The sequence below is a fragment of the Nicotiana sylvestris genome, chromosome 10 (genome assembly GCF_000393655.2).
Source record: "Nicotiana sylvestris chromosome 10, ASM39365v2, whole genome shotgun sequence".
Classification (NCBI taxonomy): domain Eukaryota; kingdom Viridiplantae; phylum Streptophyta; class Magnoliopsida; order Solanales; family Solanaceae; genus Nicotiana; species Nicotiana sylvestris.
In genome coordinates this window covers 35,947,473-35,968,902 of record NC_091066.1, presented here as the reverse complement: position 1 = coordinate 35,968,902, position 21,430 = coordinate 35,947,473, and the positions used below count along the sequence as shown (strand labels likewise).

Genomic DNA, 21,430 nt, shown 5'->3' with positions numbered 1-21,430 from the left:
TCTCTTTTTGAAATTTTGCCCGCTCTTTGGCACTCATCACACCTCTTAACCAAATCACGCGCATCTTTGAACAAGGTGGTCCAATAGAATCCAAAACTAAGAACTTTCGAGGTAGTTCTCACCCCACCATGATGGCCACCATAGGGTGAAGAATGGCAAGCCTTTAAGATACTTAATATTTCTTCCTCCGGGACACATCTACGAATCACACCATCCGTGCAAATATTGAACAAGTATGGCTCATCCCAATAGAAATCCAAACTATCCCGCTTGAGCTTCTTCCTTTGGTTAGAAGAGAGCTCACACGGGATTATTCCGGTCACAAGGTAATTGGAAACATCAGCAAACCATGGCATATCCTTCATTGACACCGTAAGAAGTTGTTCGTCGGGAAATGAATCATTGATCTCAAGGCCGTCACAAGGCCTCCCCTCCTCCTCCATACGGGACAAGTGGTCCGCCACTTGATTCTCACTACCTTTCCGGTCAACAATTTCTAGATCAAACTCTTGAAGAAGTAACACCCATCTCATCAATCTTGCTTGGGAGTCTTTCTTGGTCATCAAATACCTAAGGGTCGCATGATCGGTGTGCACTATATCTTTGTCCCCCATAAGGTAGGGTCGGAATTTTTCCATAGCAAATACAATAGCCAACAATTCTTTCTCGGTGACTGTGTAGTTCCTTTGAGCCTCATTCATGGTCTTGCTTGCGTAGTACACCGGATGAAACATCTTGTTGATCCTTTGGCCCAAAACAGCCCCGACCACAACGTTACTAGCATCACACATGAGCTCGAAAGGCAAGCTCCAATTAGGTGCAGTAATGATGGGGGTAGAAGTCAACTTGAGCTTGAGAAGCTCGAATGCTTGCATACAACTCTCATCGAACAAGAACTTTGCATCTTTCTCTAGCAACTTGCACAAAGGGTGTACCACTTTAGAAAAATCTTTTATGAACCTCCGGCAAAAACCCGCGTACCCAAGGAAACTCCTCAACCCTTTGACAGAAGTAGGGGGAGGAAGCCTCGAAATCACCTCTATCTTGGCTTTATCTATTTCAATTTCTAGCTTTGAGATTTTGTGACCCACACTATACCCTCTTTTACCATGAAATGGCACTTTTCCGAATTGAGAACAAGGTTGGTGTCTTCACACCAGGCCAATACTCTATCCAAATTTTTTAGACACTCATCAAAATAATCCCCAACTACGCTGAAATCATCCATGAAAACCTCCAAGATATCTTCCACCATGTCGGTGAAAATAGCCATCATGCAACATTGGAAGGTCATCGGAGCATTACACAATCCGAACGGCATTCGAGAGAAAGCGAATGTGCCATAAGGACATGTAAAAGTTGTCTTCTTTTGGTCCTCCGGGGCAATTAAAATTTTATTATACCCCGAGTAACTATCCAAAAAATAATAGAAAGCACGCCCTGCAAGACGATCTAGCATTTGGTCAAGGAATGGCAATGGGAAATGGTCTTTTCGGGTCACCTTGTTTAGCTTCTGGTAATCCATACATACTCTCCACCTGGTGACCGTACGACTAGGAATGAGTTCATTGTTGTCATCGGTCACCACAGTCGTACCACCCTTCTTCGGCACACATTGCACCGGAGAAGTCCAAGAACTGTCAGAAATAGGATAAACCACATCGGCTTCTAACCACTTGATAACCTCTTTCTTCACCACTTCTTGCATCGCCTCATTTAATCTTCTTTAATGCTCTAAGGAAGGCTTTGCATCCTCCTCCAAGATGATTTTGTGCATGCAAAATGTGGGGCTTATTCCCCGAATGTCACCTATAGTCCATCCAATTACCCTTTTTTGCTTTTGAAGCACCACCAACGTGGCCTCAACCTGCATGTTAGTAAGGCAAGAAGAAAGAATAACTGGTAAAGTAGAATTTGAACCCAAGAATTCATACCTTAGGTATGGAGGAAGTGGCTTCAACTCCAACACTGGTGGCTCCTCAATTGATGGCTTTGTTGGTGGAGTTTTCCGGTTTTCAAGATCCAAAGATAGCTTCCTCGGCTCGTAAGAATAAGAGCCCATCCCATGTAGGGCATTCACGTACTCCACTCTACTAGCATCATCATTGACATCCATGTTCAAGAGCACTGCTTCAAGAGGATCTTCCATGTTGATCATAGCATTGGTATCATCCACAATCACCGCTGTGACAAGGTCTACAAATGAGCACACCTCGGTTCTATTGGGCTGCTTCATAGATTTACAAACGTGGAAAATGACCTTTTCATCTCCCACTCGGAAAGTGAGCTCACCCGCTTCAACATCAACCAATGCCTTCCCCATTGCAAGGAAAGGTTTGCCCAAGATAATAGGAACCTCATAGTCCACCTCACAATCCAAAATCACAAAGTCGGCCGGCAATATGAATTTGTCCACCCGGACAAGCACATCATCAATAATTCCCAAAGGTTTCTACATCGATCGATCCGCCATTTTAAGTCTCATTGAAGTTGGCCTAGGTTTCCTAATATCCAAAGTTTTGAAACCTGAGTAGGGCATCAAATTGATACTAGCTCCCAAGTCACAAAGAGCTTTGGCAAAATCCGCACTTCCAATGGTGCAAGGAATGGTGAAGGCACCGGGATCTTTAAGCTTCGGGGCCATTGAATGCACTATAGCAATAACTTGGTGAGTCATTTTATAGTTTCGTAGTCCATAGAATGCTTCTTTGTGACTAAGTCTTTCATGAATTTTGCATAGCCCGGCATTTGTTCAAGTGCCTCCACCAATGGCACATTAATAGATAAGCTTTTTATCATATCAATGAACTTTTTAAACTGATTATCATTCTTCTGATTCGCGAGCCTCTGAGGATAAGGTGGAGGTGGCCTTAGTAAAGGAGCCTTGGCTTTTGGCACAACCGGCTCGGGCATGTCAATCACGTGTTCCCTAGATGGGTTCACGGCATCTTGGGTTTCTACGTCGGCCTCACCAATATCAATCCTCACATCATTGTTCATATTCTCTTCAACTACATCTTCAACAATCAAAGGTACATCATCATCCCGCAACTCAACATCTTCATCCACAACTTGCTTTTGCTTTGAGGAATTCACATTACCGCCTCTCCCACTTCTTGTTGTAACTGCCATCACATGATTGTTATTTCCACCCTTCGGGTTCACTACCGTATCACTTGGTAGAGCACCCTTCGGGCGAGTATTCAATAACTGAGAGATTTGGCCTAATTGCACCTCCAAGTTTCGGATAGAGGTGTTGTGAGAAGCTAACTGTACATCCGAATCCGCATTCCTCTTTGTCATCTGCTCGAACATCATTCAATTCTACCCATATCATTACCAGAAGAACTAGGACCCTGAAAAGAGAAAGGGGGTGGATTGTTCAGTTGTTGGTACATTGGGGGCCTTTGAAAGCCTTGCCACATGTTGCCTTGGTTTCCATTGTTGTTCCACCCGCCTTGATTGTTGTTGTTGCCCCAGTTGATGTTATTTCCATTCCAGTTGCCTTGATTGTTGTTCTTATTACCCCAATTGTTGTTTTGGTTGTTGTTCTAATTGCCACCACTTTGTTGTTGATTGCTCCAATTTCCTTGGGGTCGCCATTGTTGGTTTGAAGAGTTGCCTCTATTACCTTGATAGTTGTTGACATATTGTACCTCTTCACTTTGGTCATCATAACCATCATTTTGACACCCATCATATTCATCAATAAATTGCTCAAAATTTTCTTGATTTTGTTGCCTCCTTTGCCTTCTCTTGTTGACAAGCATACTAACACCCTTCATGGCATTCACTTGGCGAGGATTCTGAACTTATTGCAATTGTGCCTTAGCCAATTGATTCATCGTGGTAGTAAGCTCAGCTATCGCTTTCCCGTGATCATGTAATTCCTTGTGCAAGTGGATAATGGTAGGGTCACCTTGAGGCACATTTGCTCTACTCTGCCATGCTGAAGAAGTGTCTGCCATTTCATCAAGTACATCACATGCCTCCTCATAAGAAAGTTTCATAGAATTGCCCCCGGCCAATTGGTTAACAATGCATTGATTTGTAGTATTTATGCCCCGGTAGAAGGTTTGTTGGATCATGGCCTCGGTCATATCATTATTTAGGCACTCCTTCACCATCGTTCTATACCACTCTCAGATCTCATGCAAAGGTTCCGTTGGCTCTTGCTTGAAGGCTAATATTTCATCTCGAAGTGTCGCCATATGCCTAGGAGAAAATAATTTGGCAATAAACTTATCCGCCAACTCATAACAAGTTGTGATGGAATGGTTGGGGAGTCTCTCGAGCCAATCCAATGCCTTTCCCCAAAGTGAGAAAGGGAAAAGTCTCAATCTCAATGCATCCTCGGACACATTCGTCTGTTTGCTCCCACAGCATGTATCTACGAACCCCTTGAGATGTTTGTAGGCATTTTGATTTGCAGTGCTCGTGAAGTACCCACGCTGCTCAAGTAAGGTCAATATCACATTGGTTATCTGAAAGTTGCCCGCCCGGATTCGGGGATGGACAATAGCACTTGCATAGCCCTGGTTCAGCAATACTCTGGGAGCCACTCTTGGAAGAACCGGGGGAGGGTCTGGAATATTGTCATTTGGATTAGCCTAGATAGATACTCAACTTCATTCCTAGCTCCCTGTGGAAATCGATCCTGACCCTCATATCGGGTAAAAGCTATCGCTTCCAACTCCACACTACTAAAAAGTAGGAAGAGAGGGTCGCAATAACTTTTACCCAATATGAGGGTCGGGATCGATTTCCATAGGGAGCTAGGAATGGAGTCGAGTATCTATCTAGGCTAGAAGTGTGTATTTGTTCCAAATGTCACTTCCATACATTTTTGGGTTTTAGACTATAAACTACTATCATCAAACTATTAATTAAAACTAAATTATGCTACGAGATAATTGCTAAGTTGTATCTAATGGGAATAAGGGCACTAGGGTCGTGACATTACCTAGATGGCTAATTAACGGGTAGATGTTACTAAGGTTCGATTGACATACTTGGGGCTTATGCTATAACCGTTGCACAATTTTACCCACTTTCACACCTCTCGGTAGAGAGAGTGATTTTGCCCAATTGACTCTCTCGAGACCAAATGGGTAGGCAAATTAGCTCAAGCAACTACGGTTCAAGTTGGGTAATTACTCTCTCGAGGTTTAACCCTTTAATTAGGGCTATCAATTCTCTTGAGTCCATCCTAATTCCTTGTTGGGTCAATTTTGGTGACTTAGGCTCTCTTTCTTAAGAAGAGCCAAGTCAACTTAGCACAAATCAGTGTTTGCAACTACCAATTCATAGATTAAATCATAAAATTGACTCAAATAACAAACACCATAGTCAATCTAACAATAGATGGCAACACCCATCAATTACCCACACTAGGGTTGAGCCACAACCCTAGCTAATGGGTTTAGCTACTCTTGCTTGAAAGAGAAAATAGAGAAATAGATGAAGAACAAGACATATTAATTAAATGTTAAATTAAAATACAAGAATCTATCGTTAATTTGAAGCTAAGACGCTAAGAAATGGCTACAGATCAAGTTCCCACGAGCGCAGCTAAGTTCTGGATATATCTGATGACCTAAAAATGGTAAAATGTTCTATTTATACTAGGCTGGAAAAATTGGATAAAAATACCCCTGCGGGGTCAGCGCGGGCCGCATAAAATGGACTGCGGCCGCTCTAGGCTCTTGGATTTTGATTCTGGGCTCTTTGACTTGGGCTCCACGGACCGCGTAGAATGGACCGCGACCGCGGAGGCAGCTATCGCGGTCCGCACAACCATGACCGCGGACCGTATTGGCATTTTTCCTCTCTCTAAATATCTCTTCCGTGGACCGGTCAAAAAGGTAGTGCGGCCGCGGAAACTTCACCGCAGGCCACACAATGTGTAATGCGGTTGCGTTGCCTAAGCCTAATTTTTGTCATCTCTCTGAATCTCTCTTCCGCGGACCGCACAAAAAGGCAGTGCGGTCGCGGAACCTTCACCACGGGCCACGCAGTGTGGACTGCGGCCGCGTTGCTCTAAGCCTGATCTTGCCATCTCTCTGAATCACCTAAGCATGTAGTACAAGTTGCAAATAAGAGATAAGATAAGTAGACATGTGAAATTAGGCTAAACGTGATGACCATACATACTAAAGTAACTTAATTAAGGCATAAAAAAGAAACTACTTAGCTAAAATTGGATTTTCAACATTTAGCCAGTGTATGCACTGGTCACCTTGCGTACACGACCTTTACATATTGTAAATTACCATAGTCGTACCAAATCCTAAGGGAAATTTCCCTCACACAAGGTTAGACAAGTCAATTACCTCAAACCACGCTCAATCAATCAATTAGAAGGCCTTTCACTAGATTTTCCATCTCTGAACTGCTCAAATATAGCCAAAAATAATTACATACTATAAATATAACTATAGGAAACTAATCTAAATAATGAAATTATGATTTTAGCAAAGAATTGGAAAATCTCCCCAAAAAGTCAACCCGGGCCTGCGTCTAGGAATCCGACCAAAATTATAAAAATCCGAACACCCATTCGATATCGAGTCAAGCTATAAAAGAATTATCCAAATTCGAACTCATTTAGCCTTTCAAAACTCATGAATTTGGTCTAAGAACTTTTATACCTTTTTCCTCAATTTTTCAACTCAAATCCTTAATTAATTGAAGAAATCGAAGATAGATTAGTAGAATTTAATTAAAAACGAGTTAGAAGCTCTTACCCCAAATATCCCTCTGAAAATTCTTCAAAATATCATCTCAATCCGAGCTCTTAAGTCCAAATGGTGAAAAATGACATAAACCTTCATTTTGGAATTTAAGTTTTGCTACCCAGTAATTTACACTATGCGATCGCGAAAATACCTATGCGGTTGCATAGAACAAAATTACCATCAACTCAAAAGCTTACACGCGAACGCGGAGTATCGGTCGCGAACGCGGAGAGGACTCTTCCCAAAGCCATGCAATCGCGTGCATCCATTCGCGACCGCATAGAGTAAAGCATCCACTACCCAGGTCCTCCCTTCTTCACTGCAAACGTGGAAACTGCCACGCGTTCGTGATTCACTGGCCTTGCAGATCGTGTATGCATTCATGTGATCGCATAGAACAAAACCACTACTACCGAATCTCAGAGCTTCGTGATTGCGTTCCCCCTTCCGCAATCGCATAAGAGGAAACCAGAACTGGGAGAACTAGAATTTCTGCAACTCCAAAATGATCCGAAATGCATTGAACAAGATCTGAATCACCCCCGAGGCCCCCGGGACCTCAGCCAAGCATACCAACAAGTCCTAAAACATCATACGAACTTTGTCGATCCTTCAAATCACATCAAACAATGCTAAAACCACGAATTGCGCATCTATTCAAGCCTAATGAACTTTTGAACTTCTAACTTTCACATCTGATGCTGAAGTCTATCAAATCACGTCCGGTTGATCTCAAATTTTGCACACAAGTCCTAAATGATATTACAAGCCTATTTAAACGTTCGGAATCGGGATCCGACCCCGATATTAAAAAATACACTTCCAGTCAAATTTTCCAAGAATCTTCCAACTTTCTAACTTTCGCCAATTTATGCCGAAACGACCTATGGACCTCCAAATCAACATCCGGACACGCTACTAAGACCAAAATCACCATACGGAGCTATTGGAACTGTCGAAACTCCATTCCGGAGTCGTCTTAACACAAGTCAAACTACGGTCAACTCCTACGACTTAAACTTTCAATTTAGGAACTATGTGTCCCATTCCACTCCGAAACTCTCCTGAAACCGACACCAAGCACCCCGACAAGTCATGTAACTATAAAATAAAATAGATGGAGCAATAATTAGGAGATCGGGGTTCATACTCTCAAAACGATCGATCGGGTCGTTACAGGGAGTAAAATAATTTCTCTATTATTTGAATGTTCGGCTGATCAAATCTTAGAGATCATATCAGTCTATAAATTAACAGATTAAATTCATATCAATGCAGCCTGGCACGTGATGATGCAGCCTCTTTCCAAGAATCTATCGTTGATGAAGTTTGGACTTGCAAATCTGAGTGCTAATTAATTATATTATCTAACATTTGTATAATAGTCAACGAAGTTACTTTTTACGCGGCGTGTTTATGTGACCTTTATTTTTGTTGATTAATGTACACATATTAGAGAATAGAAGTAGCCAAACTTCATCAATAATAGATTCTTTTTTACGCTAGTGTACTTATGTTACCTTTATTTTCTATCTTACACATTTTCAATGAGACATACAATATGGATTGGCTTCTAAAATTTTAGATGCAGTGGCAAATATGATTTTAGATATTGTCGTTTTCTTCATCTTTTTCAAGAGAAAAAAAAATTCCAATTTATGGAAACAGTAATTTTTAGTATCTGGTTGATTAGGTCAAGCACAAAAAAATATTTTCACCTCTTCTATTTTCTTCTCACACGTGAGTTGATACAGAACCAAAGCTATAAATAAAGAAGAAAAAAGCTGCTTGTTAAATTACTCACAACGAGCTAGTCATTGTGAATTTACGTTAACCGATCAAAATAGGGAAGTAGTTTAAAATATTTGTATCAATTTGACATGATCAAATCATGTCAGAATTTTATAAATAGATTATGACAAATTCATGCTAATTAATGCAGCGTCACATGATGCTGCAGCACCTCCATAATTAATGACCTCAATCTCGAAAAATATCATTCATTTTCAGACCCCAGAAATCTAGGTATTATATATATATATATATATATACTGCACAGTTATGTAGTAGTATATTGTCTTCTGTTTCTCGTCAGTTCATTGATATTTTCCATTCACAAACTCTGAACCAAGAAAGAAAAACCGATGAAATTCTCAAAAATGTGTTTGTATTTTTCAAATCTGTATTACACGGTTTTGTTTTGCTTTCTTGTTCTGGCGATCTTCCCTCAGCTTGTGGTTGCTGGTTCACCTGTCAAGTATCTTCCTGGATTTGAAGGACCACTCCCTTTTGAACTTGAAACAGGGTAATTAGTTTTGTTCATTTGCATGTCTTCATTAATTAATTGGAAGTTGGTTTTAGTCTTAACATTAATGTAACACTATATATACATATACTTGTATACATGTATAGAGATGAATTTTTTCTATATTGACGTACGATTAATCCTAAAACTAAGTTGTATGTCAGATACATAGGAGTCGGTGAAGCAGATGAAGTGCAGCTATACTACTACTTTGTAAAGTCGCAGTCTAATCCAAAGATTGATCCTCTTATTCTTTGGTTTACCGGAGGACCTGGTTGCTCTACGTTAAACGCCGTTGCACTTGAACTCGGTAAACCATATTCGTCAATTTTAGTTATCCTTTTATCGCCGGGTCCCATATTTGTTGAAGTTTATGCATAAAATTAGAGGTGTCAATTAAATGGGCGGGTTGAGCTGATTTTGGGCGGATAAAAATGGAACTTTTTTCACTTTTAGTCCGCGTCAGAAATTATTTATGTTCGGTAATCGAAAAAATGTATAAAATTTATATAATTTTTGTATATAACATACAAAATGGATATATATAAAAAAATATTTTTTCGGCTATTATTTTGAGAGCGGTTATACAGTATTATTTTCTCATAAAAATTGGTTGAGTCAATAAATAAGCAGGTCAATGACCCGTCCAAAAATAACTTGGATTGAGATGTGCTCGGTCAAGTTAGGCTAACATTTGGGTCATAGTCCAACCCGCCCAACTCTTACCAAGATTTAATGAATGTGTATTACTTTTTTATGAATTGTTTAATTATCAAATAAGAATTTTTTTTTCTTTTGTTATAGTCATATATAACATATCATACAAAAAAATTAAGATATTTTAGCAAAGTTACTTATAGATCAATTTGGGCTAAAAATCAGCCCAACTTTTGATAGATTAAAATGGGTTGGGTCAAAATGGGCTGAGTTCAACAAATGGACCGGTCAATGACCAGCCCAACCTTGAATGGGTTGGGCGGGCCAAATGAGTTTGGGCTCAAATTGCTGCCTTGCATAAAATTTACATGACTTTGACTAATTTTTGAAAACATATTGCAATGTCGAAATCGTAGAGATGAGATTAGGGTTTTGAGAAGAAGATAGAGAACCGACTTTCATTTCTTCTCTATAAAAAGTGAATTGAATAGTCTAGAAAATCTATTAAAATATCTATATATATATATAATGGGCCTAACCTGGATGCCCTTAGTTAACTTATCTGTACATTAAATAAAAGGAAGCCCAAATCAAGTTTTGTGTTTGGGCCCAGACGCCAAGTAGTCTTTCATCTCATCCCCCCCTCCCCCAAGTTTCTGGGAGTGAACACCTTCAACTTGGCTAAATGCTGCTAATGAAGAGGTCCAGACAAAGGCTTAGTCAGAATATTATCAGGTTGTTTTCCAGTGGAAATGTGGGATAGAGAAATCAAACCCTCTAAGAGCTTTATCCAAATGAAGCGGCAATCCACCTCTATGTGCTTAGTACGCTCATGAAAAACTGGATTCTTGGCTATGTGGATGGCTGCCTGGCTGTCACAAAACACAAAAACAGGAAGAGAAGCAAGCACACAAATATCAAAAAGTAAGCGAGTTAACCATATTAATTCAGCAACTACTTTGCTCAGTGCACGATACTCTGCCTCAGCAGAAAACAAAGAAATAATTGGTTGTTTCTTAGACTTCCACCCAATTAAACTATCACCTAAGAAAATACAGAAAATAGATTTGTGTGTATCTACACAAGTAGCCCAGTCATTGTCAGAGTAAGCAGTCAAAGAAAAATCAGAAACTGAGGAATAGAACAAGCCAAGGTCAACAGTCCCTTTTAGGTATCTTAAGACATGTAGAGCAGTTGTCATGTAAGGCACACGAGGAGACTGATTAAATTGACTAAGGTGTTGCACTAAAAAACACAAATCTGGTCTTATGTGAGTAAGGAATAGCAATTTACTAATCAAACTTCTGAGATACTGGATTAGGAAGTAAATCTCCAGAACCTGGCAATTTTAGATTCAAATCCAATGGACAAACTACAAAACTAAAATCGGAGCAATAATATTCTTTGAATAAGTAAAGGATAAACATCCTCTTATTTAAGAGTACACCACTAGGAAAGTGGCTAATTTCAATCCCCAAAAAATAGTGCAAAGGTCCTAGGTCCGTAATCTTAAATTCAACATCCAAAAATAGTTTAAGAGCAGCAATTTCATATAAGTCATCCGCGGTGAGGACTATGTTATCCACATAAACAGCCAATATCACCAAATTGTCAGGCATACCTTTAACAAATAAGGACTAATCATTAATGGAGTGAGTATATCCTCTTGTGCATAGAGTTTGGGACAACTTGACATACCATTGCCTAGAAGCTTGCGCAGCCCATAAAGAGATTTCTGTAGTTTACAAGCCAAAGGAGCAAAAGTGGAGCCAGACACACTAGAAACTGAAAGGCCAAGAGGAATTTTCATGTGGACTTCTTTATTAAGATCACCATGAAGAAAGACATTGTTTATATCTAATTAGAATAAAGACCACTATTTCTTGACAGCAACAACTATTAAACATTTGACAATAGACATTTTAACCACGGGAGAGAAAGTCTCATTGAAGTCTATCCCTTCCACCTGGGTATCTCCCCTAACAACCAGTCTCGCCTTGTATCTTTCAACACTCTCATCAGCCCTATATTTTACTTTATAGACACACTTACACCTAATTGATTTCTTCCCTTTAGGTAACTCAACAATTTCCCAAGTTTGATTGGTCTCTAAGGCCTCAAACTCCTTCCTTATAGCTTCCTGCAAGCAGGAATATGTGCAGCCTGAGAGTAAGAAGAGGGTTCTACTTCTGCATGTGGAAGAAGTACAGTTGTACCAGAAAAGGAAGAGCGAAGTTGATAGACATAATCTCGCAAATGAGAAGGAAGAGAATAATACCTAGTAGATTTTCTAACTGCCGGATTAGTAAGTAAAACTGGGGATGAAGAAGATAAGATAAAAGGAGCAGAATGTTATTGTTGGCCAAAAGCAGGAAGCAAAGGAGATAGAGGAGGAGACAGGGAGCCAGATGGAGCAAAATCAAGGGGAGAGGAAGCATCAGGTATAATAGGTGGAGAAGGAGCAGCAGGGGAAGAGGAACCAACAGGTAAAGAAGGAACATTGGTGAAGACATGTGAATGGAAATGAGTGTCATCACAGTACACCTGAGGTTGAGCAGGTGAAGAACGTGGCACAGATGTGGAGAAAGGGAAATTATTCTCATGGAATACCACATCTCTAGAAATGAAATATTGCTTAGTCTGCATATTATATCCTTTCTTGGCAAAAGGGTATCCAAGAAACACATGGTGTGGCTCTAGATTTAAATTAATATCTTTGAGGTATAGGAACAGTAGCATAGAATAAGTACCCAAAGGTCTTAAGGTGAGAATAATTTGGAGGAAAACCATACAAAAGTTCAAAAGGTGATTTGTTATTTCGAATTTTGAAAGGTAATATGTTAATGATATAGGCGGCTGTAAGTAAACAGTCCCCCCAGAACCTAATAGGAATATTAGATTGAAACATCAGTGCCCTAGAGGCCTCAAGTAAAGTTCTATGCTTTCTCTTTACCACCGCATTTTGCTGAGGAGTATGAGGGCAGCTAGTTTGGTGAATTATGCATGATCAGAAAAGAATGGGACAGCAGAGCTACTGCCTCCTAGTTCAAGAGCATTATCACTTCTCACTTTTTAAATAGTGACATTAAGCTGAATTTGAATCATTGCAATGAATGCCTTTAGTAAAGAAAAGCATTACTCTTGGACCCCATAAGATGAGTCCAAGTAGACCTTGAGTAGTTATCAACAATGGTACAAAAATATTTAGAGTTAGAATGAGTAGGGGTGTGGTAGGGTCCCCAAGTATCTATGTGAATCAACTGAAAAGGTTTGGTGCTATATATGGTACTATTAGGAAAAGGAAGCCTGGTTTTCCTAAACAAAGGACAAATATGACAAGAAAAAGATTGTTTATCAGAAAGGACATCGGACAATACAAAAATAGTTTTCATTCTCATAAAAGGCACATGTGCAAGTCTATATGCCAAAGCACATCTGATTTATTCATAGCAGTTTTATTGCAAAGTGAATTATGTACAGGTGTAGAATGTGAAACAGATGAAACATTTACAAGTGAATGATCAGAAACACTACTACATAAAGACGCTAAGCTGCAGATTGTGTTATTTAAAAGTTGGACTTCAGGAAAAGTATGATGAGGTGCATCCTGTTGCACCAGCTTATAAAGCCCATTGTCCAATTTACCAAGTTCCAGAGGCATCTTCAGAGAAGGGCCCTGTAACACACAAGAGTAAGGGCCAAACTGGACAATGCAATGTAACTGCTTTATAAGCTTTGACACAGAAATCACATTATGATGAAAAGAGGGAATGAAGAATACATTGTGAAAAGTGATAGAACATGTTAGAGCAAAAGAACCAATGCAAGTCACTTTTGCTTTATATCTATTAGGAAGTGAAACAAGTAAAGGTATACTGAGTGTAGTGATATCAAAGAGAAGATCTTTACTATCAGTCATATGATCTGTGGCACCAGCATCCACAATCCATACCGAACCAGAAGAATGTGAAAACATACAAGAAATAGAAGAACCAACTACATTAGTATGCAACAAGGAACCAGCAAAATTGGCAGAAGCTGCAAGCTTGGATTGTGGACCAGATTGACCAGAATCTGACACATGGGTTTGTTGCAGCAAGGTTATCAGCTGTGAGTACTGCTCCTTTGTAAGACCAAGCACCAAAGAACCCTTTTCAGACTGAATTCCACCCATCGGAATAGTAGTCTCATTCATACAGGCATTGGCCACCATCCTTTTGCCTTTAGTGAACTTGAAGTTTGGCGGGAAACCATGGAGTTTATAATATTTGTCAATAAGATGCCCAGGTTTCTTGCAATATTTGCAGAAGAGATTGCCCTTTTTATGATCAAAATTAACCCTCTGATTGTATAACTTTTGAGTAGAAATTAGCTAAGCTTGAGATTTATTAGAGAAATTCACATTGACAGATGATGACTCTAGATTAAACTGAGATGTGGAATTGACTTGTCTCTGCCTCTCATCTTGGAGAAGAATGTTGTATACAGTATCAAGAGATGGTAATGGATTCATCATTAAGAGATTACTTCTTATACTCACATATATTTCATTTAATCCCACAAGGAATTGGTGTACTTTATCTTCTTCCTCTTCCTTTTGAGTACCAGACTTGGCAGGGCGGACACAAGACTTTGAATGTTACTTACGCATCATCTCTAACTCATCCCATAATTTCTTAAGTTTGTTAAAATATGAGGCTATATCTGAGGAACCCTGAGAAGTAAAAGTAGTTCTTTCTTAAGTTCAAAGACTTTGGTTCCATTCACAACACCATATCTAATCTCCAACTGTATCCATATACATTCATCAGTTTCACAATATTGTACAGATTCAACAATAGTTGGGGTTAAGAAACTGGTTATCCATGATATTACCATGTTAGTACATCCGTTCCATTGTTGAAGTTATGGAGAACTATCAGGTGGTTTAGGATAAGTTCCATCAATAAATGCAATCTTGTTTTTCGCAGACAGGGAAACCACCATACTCTTTTTCCAACCTCCATAACCAGTACCAGAGAAAGGAAAAAACACCAAGCACGACCCAAGAATATCAGAGGAGTGAAGATGCAGAGGACTAGAAGGGTCAGGGAAGTATGTAGAACTAGAAGGAGTAGAACTATCAATTCCCGTCATATTCAATATTTAACACACAACAACAAGCCCCTCAGAATAAATGCTTGCAAAAAAGGATAACAGCCCAATATGAGAAATGACTTGCAGTCTAGAAAAGAATTACTTATGAGCAATAGATCGGAATTACCCCCTTCTTCAGCACTTGAAGAAGTTACATCCTTCACATATCAAAGACAATCAATTTTGAAGACGAAGCCAAACCAGGTATGAACCACAACAAACCCTAGTTCAAGAATTCTGAAAATTCACCACCAAAACTTGGAATCAAGAAGACTTCAGCAACAATTGAACATCCTCCACTCGATTACAGGGGGATTAAAGAGAAGGATCACAAAAAATTCAAAAAATAAATAAATTTTTGACGAGAAAATAGTCTCACTGATGAGACTACGAAACCCGACCAAATATGGTGAAGGTTAGTATCGGACGAACGAGAATGACAAGATCTTTCACATCCGGTAGCTCTGATACCATGAAAACATATAGCAATGTCGAAATCGTAGAGATGAGATTAGGGTTTTGAGAAGAAGATAGAGAGAGAAGTGATAGAACTGACTTTTATTTCTTCTCTGTAAAAAATGAATCGAATAGTCTAGAAAGTCTATTACAATATCTATATATACAATGTGCCTAACCCGGATGCCCTTAGCCAACAAATCTGTATATTAAATAAAAGTAAGCCCAAATCAAGTTTTGTGTTTGAGCCCAGACGCTTCATCTCAACAATTTTATTGATGCTTAATTCTCAGTTAAAATTTTGATTATTTATGTAGTTTTGCACTTTATGAATGTTGCTTTCTGATAATTATATTTTAGCCAATGTCAATGATCAGATAATTGTTACACATTTGAATTAATTATCATGAACTAAACCACGGGGTATACTTTCGGATAGAAGGAAATGTTTTCTTTTTCACATTTTTAAGTTTGTTTTCTTTTGCAAACCCTTTTAATATAATTGGTTTTGAATGAAACTATTTTTGCCCGATTTTTAAGTTACTAATATATGATAAAATTACTTAAACAAAAATCAACAGGACCTATGATGTTTGATGATAGAGAGTATAATGGTAGCTTGCCAACACTGTCTTCCAATCCATTTGCATACACAAAGGTGAGAGATAAATTAATACTATGCTTTGTGGTAATATGTTTTTCGTAGAAATGACACCAGATAGTCACTGTAAAGGGCTGATATTTATGAATTAGCCAGTGTATTCTGAATTTCAGTTTTTCAGTTTATTTTTCTATGACAAAAATGTCGTGAAATTTAGATTTTTAATTTAAAATTTTAGAACAAAATAAATACTGGCTAATCTCTAAATAGCGTCCCTGAGAATAGCTATGTGTGCACTTGCCTCTGCTAATGAATGAAATTTTAGGTGGCAAACATTATATTTGTAGATTTCCCAGTAGGGACTGGATTCTCGTATGCAACTACAGTAAAGTCAAATCATTCAAATAATTTACAAGCAGGTGATCACGCTTATCAATTTCTTCGTAAGGTAAGTTTAGACTTCATTAATGAATTTCAATTTATTTATTTTCATATGTACTTATCTTCACATGAAAAGTTTGAACTCATGTGGTTTTTTAATTTACTAATTTTCTATAGTATTTTACAGTGGCTATTAACTGAGCACCCGGAATATATCAATAATCCTTTCTATGTTGGTGGAGACTCATATAGTGGAATTACTCTTCCTGTTGTTACCCAAGTGATATCATATGGTAAGAAATTAAACATGAATTTTGGTTTATGCACTGACAGAGTAAATATTTTTTTTTGGGCCAGTGTACAGTTTAACCTATAATAGCGTGTGTAACATATATCCTTGCAGGGATTGATGCTGGAATCAAGCCATGGATCGATCTTAAGGTTGGTAATCCTTCATCTATTTTAGTTAATTATAAGAATAAAGAATTCAAATACAAGCATAATGATAGGATCCTTGGCGGAAACACAAGTACACAACATATGCTTGTAAAATAGACAAATGCGACATCAAATAACATGAAGTAAAAACGTTATACCAAATTAATGATATATTATTGGAAAGCAATATAGTTGCAGCTTCCACAAATCACACAGAGTTATTTGTTGAAGCGTTTGACCATCTTATATAAGAAGTTACTTTGTTAGAATTAGTATATTTATTTATTTTCTCATGTCCGAGACTGATTCTGTTTCATTTGTTAATCACATGGAAATTCTTTCTTAATATTGGTAAGACTCGAACTCATGAATACTAGGCTGAATTGTTTGACTATTTCATCTAAAAGGTAAAAATATTAGAGAGAACCCATTTTTATTTATTTGATTTTACTCTTGAGTAATTACTCTTCAATTAAGTTAGTTATGAATCGTCCACTAAATGGTGGCAGGGATACATACTTGGGAATCCAGTAACAATTATTCCTGATCAAGATAACTATAAGATCCCTTTTGCTCATGGGATGGGCCTTATTTCTGATGAATTATACAAGGCATGGAAACTACTCTTTCACATTGCTTCTTTTCTTTCAAGTTTTTGTTATCACCCACCAATACTTAACCTACTCTACTAATTAAGTGGATTTGATTATTTTCTTAAACAGTCATTAAAGGGTAACTGTGGAGGAGAGTACAACCATATTAATCCAAGCAACACACTCTGTTCAAAAGATATGCGTACTTTCAATTGGGTTAGCGATACACTTTCGTCTGATTAAATATCGATTCCTACCTGGCCAGTACTGTTTAAAGTTTAAACTAAACAAAATAACTTAAATCTTAATAGTTAACTTGTGCAGTTGCTTAAAGGAATTGTTGCAGCTCATATTCTAGAGCCCAATTGTGACCAGTCGTTGTATGGCTCAAGAAGATCGTTGGCTCGCAAGCTCCCTCTAGAGCTTAACACTCCTGCTAAACCTGGAGTAAAATGTCTAGTAAGATATATATTAAGCATCTTTTTTCTTCCTCTACTACAACGTCAGCATTTTGAAACAAATTCAATTTGGCTAAACGACTAACATTTGGGACCTGACAAAGTAGGGCGCCGTGGAGTAACAGTCACTTTTAAGCTCGTTATTTAAAATATTTATATTTTACAATGTATTTAAAGATTAGCCAATTTACCCAAATTCCAGGACTAAGTAGCTTGAATTTGGAAATTCAGGACTTAGTGTCCTGAATATTTGAGCTGCTATAATTTGAAATTCAGGACTAAGTGTTCTGAATTTCTGAACTACTAATTTAAAATTCAGGACATAAGATTCGAACTTCTGGACACAAATTTCGAACTTTAGGACACGATGTCCCGAAGTTTGAACTTTGAGGTTTAAACTCTAGGACGTCGTGTGCTGGAGTTTGTGCAAAATTAGCTAATATTTAAATATATTGTAAACTGTGAATATATTTTAAACAGAATGCTTAAAAGTGGTTACCTCATGTCATTTCCACGACAAAGTACTTGTTAATATTTTCTCATTTTCCTTGTCGATTCTATTATGGATTGAATGTTTTGTTGCGATTTTACCACTTGACCAAATATTTACGTTAGTGGGTGACAGGGCAGGGGCGGAGCCAGCCTTTCGGTCATGGTTCGACCTAACTCAATAACTTGAATCTAAATCTTGTATTTGTCTTAAGAAATTTATTGGATATATATAAATTATTAATTTAGAATGCAATAGCTTAAAAAAACTAGAATCTCGCACTCATTAGCTTTAAATCTTGCCTCCGCCTGTGTGACAGGGTGAGTCTGTAGTGTTGTAATTCAGCATGTATTTCGCATATAAAGTAATTGGTGCTCCTGTTGTATTTTATAGGGTGATTGGCTACATCTCTCTGAGATTTGGGCTAATGATGAGAATGTGAGAGAGGCTCTTCATGTTCGAAAGGTATGAAATTTTATTAAGAAAAGAAAAGGTTCAATTTGGAATACTGATGTTGATGACTAAGTTAGGAGATCAAACACGTACAGGGGACAATTGGAGCTTGGGAAAAATGCAGGAGTAACTTGCCTTTTACAATGAATGTGAACAACACTATATCATATCATGCATATCTTAGCACTAAAGGCTTGAAATCTCTTATTTACAGGTAAGAAATGTTTTCTAAGAAATATGAGAAATAATGGACTAGACATATTTCTTATGCAACTACGAAATTTTTGGGATGCCCCTGGCATTAATTCTTTCACTACCAAAAAAAATTGAAATTAGCTAGAACTTCATCGCTAATCTATTGTTAAATTGCTCGTAACTGACAGAATTTCTTGATAATCCATCGCTAAACAGGATTAGCGACGGATTTTTCTATTTCTCTATAGAATTTGTCCGTCTAATTCCTAGTATTTTTAGTAGTGTTTATTTTTGTTTCATCTCTTTGTTGACATGAACCTTGAGGATTCTAGCTTGACACTGAAGCGTAATAATCACATCTTTTGTTTTCATCTTTTTTCGAGAACAGTGGTGACCATGACATGATAACTCCATTTATATCAACGCAAGCATGGATTAAATCACTAAATTACTCCATTGTTGACGATTGGAGGCCATGGATTGTTAATGGTCAAGTTGCAGGGTGTGTTACCAAAATCTTATTTATTTTTCTTCACTTCTAACTTTATTTAGCACTCCTCTAGATTTAAAGAGTGAAATTGAAATCTTTAATCTTTATTGTTGCATAGATATACAAGAAGTTTTTCCAACCAAATGACATTTGCGACATTGAAGGCAAGAATAGACTTCCATTTGTTTTCTATTACCTAAATATATATTTACTTCATTCTTTTGGATCTAACTCATGAGGGCATTAATCTATTTCAGGGAGCAGGACATACTGCGCCAAATTGGGCTCCAGCGGAATGTCTTGCCATGCTAAAGAGATGGTTATCAAATAAACCACTCTAGACAAAAGGGGATTGCTAAGATGGTCAGCATCCCCCACCTAGAACCCAAGATCGTGGGTTTGAATCACCAAACAAATAGGATCAAAGGGGAATTAAAAGGGAGGGGAATAAAAAAAAAATGAACCACTCTAGCTGATTTTAGAATCTATTTCATAATTTTTTTTCTCATTGTTGTCTTTCTCTATAATAATGGTCTATGGAATCTCGTCAATTTTATGATAAATAATTTTAGAGATATATCTTTTGTAATTCATAAAGATTTGCAATATTCTTATAATCGTCACAACATTGGTTAGGACTTAGGGATGTGATACAATCAATATATATATATATATTAATTTCTCATATCTATATATATATATTAAAGCTATAAAGTTGCCATAAATAATTGATTATGTAGTTAAGCCAAGTGGCAAACTAATAAATATCAATAGTATATGGTAACTTTATTCTATATTTGACTATGTTAGTCAAATATATATATATATATATATATATATATATATATATATATATATTATGTTAGTCAAATATATATATAAAAATTTAAATTTGAATTAAAATAAAAAAAATATCTTTTATTACCATGTTATCATACTTAATTCGGTTAGTGATCATATGCAATTATATTAGGAACTTTTGTTATCTTAATTCAGATTATGTAAATTCCACTTCGCCTCTAGCAAAAATAAATAAATAATATTTCATATAACTATAAACTCTTTTACATTTAAAATCTTATAATTATAATTCTTTAAAACACTATAGCTAGATTTGAATAAAGTGAATTTCTTTTAAAATAAATATAATGTATAAGGTACATGTCTATGTTTATAACAACAAAAAAAGTTTAAAAGTTGATAAAAATTTACTTGCATATATAATGAAGTAAACCTACATGCTGGAGAAAGAAACATTACAAAAATCAATCAATATTCAACACAAGTTGTTTTTTTTCTTTTTGAAAAATATTTGTTTGAAGAGTCAATTTATATAAAGGACATCAAACAAATAACAAAACTTTGACTATATAATTGATTAATTTCTATTTAACTCCTTCTAGGAATTGAAGGATATAAGCCGACCTCTTCATTTAGCTGCAGTCAAACCAACATTGCAAGGGTGTAGTATTTTTTTCATTGAAAAATATTAGTTTTGAATCATTAGATTATGTGAAAGATTTTTTTCTCGAATTCAAAAGGAGGGATATTGGTTTCTAATTGATAGTTTCTATAGCGATTTTCAAGTGTAACGAAAAAGTATATTTAAAAAAATTGGTATTACGTGAAATAGTTATTTTTAAAATGTAAACAAATTATTTCGAAATGGAATTATTTTTTAAATTATAATGTAATTTTTAAAATAAAAGATAAGATATTTTTAAATTTTAGTAGAGAGTTTTAAAATAATTATAATAGAAGTCATATCATGGATAAAATCAAGAAACCAAAATCTTATGGATTATTACATAAATATCCGGCCAGATTTATTATTTACTTTTTATAGCTAATATACATAGATGATATACCTATTACACACGATTATACACATGTTACATATGAATTATAAACAAATTACACATCCTTAATTTTTTAGTTTAAGTGGTTGGGTGAGCTCCTGTTTAGGTTGATAAGATAAAGCCAAAAGAAAAATATGACAAAATTTCAACTAAAGATTAAAAATATAAATAGAGTTCTTAT

At 36.9% G+C, this 21,430-nt stretch overlaps 1 protein-coding gene across 1 annotated transcript; it reads left to right on the top strand.

Annotated features, from left to right (window-relative positions):
- The first annotated feature begins 8,842 nt into the window (after positions 1–8,842).
- LOC104219078 (serine carboxypeptidase-like 17) lies at positions 8,843–19,931 on the top strand. The gene is made up of 14 exons (XM_070160408.1): positions 8,843–9,042; positions 9,207–9,352; positions 15,873–15,949; positions 16,218–16,340; positions 16,461–16,566; positions 16,677–16,714; positions 17,221–17,322; positions 17,434–17,520; positions 17,629–17,763; positions 18,646–18,717; positions 18,801–18,919; positions 19,289–19,402; positions 19,509–19,554; positions 19,648–19,931. The coding sequence occupies exons 1-14, from the start codon at positions 8,882–8,884 to the stop codon at positions 19,729–19,731; spliced, it is 1,410 nt and encodes a 469-aa protein (XP_070016509.1). The 5' UTR covers positions 8,843–8,881; the 3' UTR covers positions 19,732–19,931.
- The last annotated feature ends 1,499 nt before the right edge of the window (positions 19,932–21,430 follow it).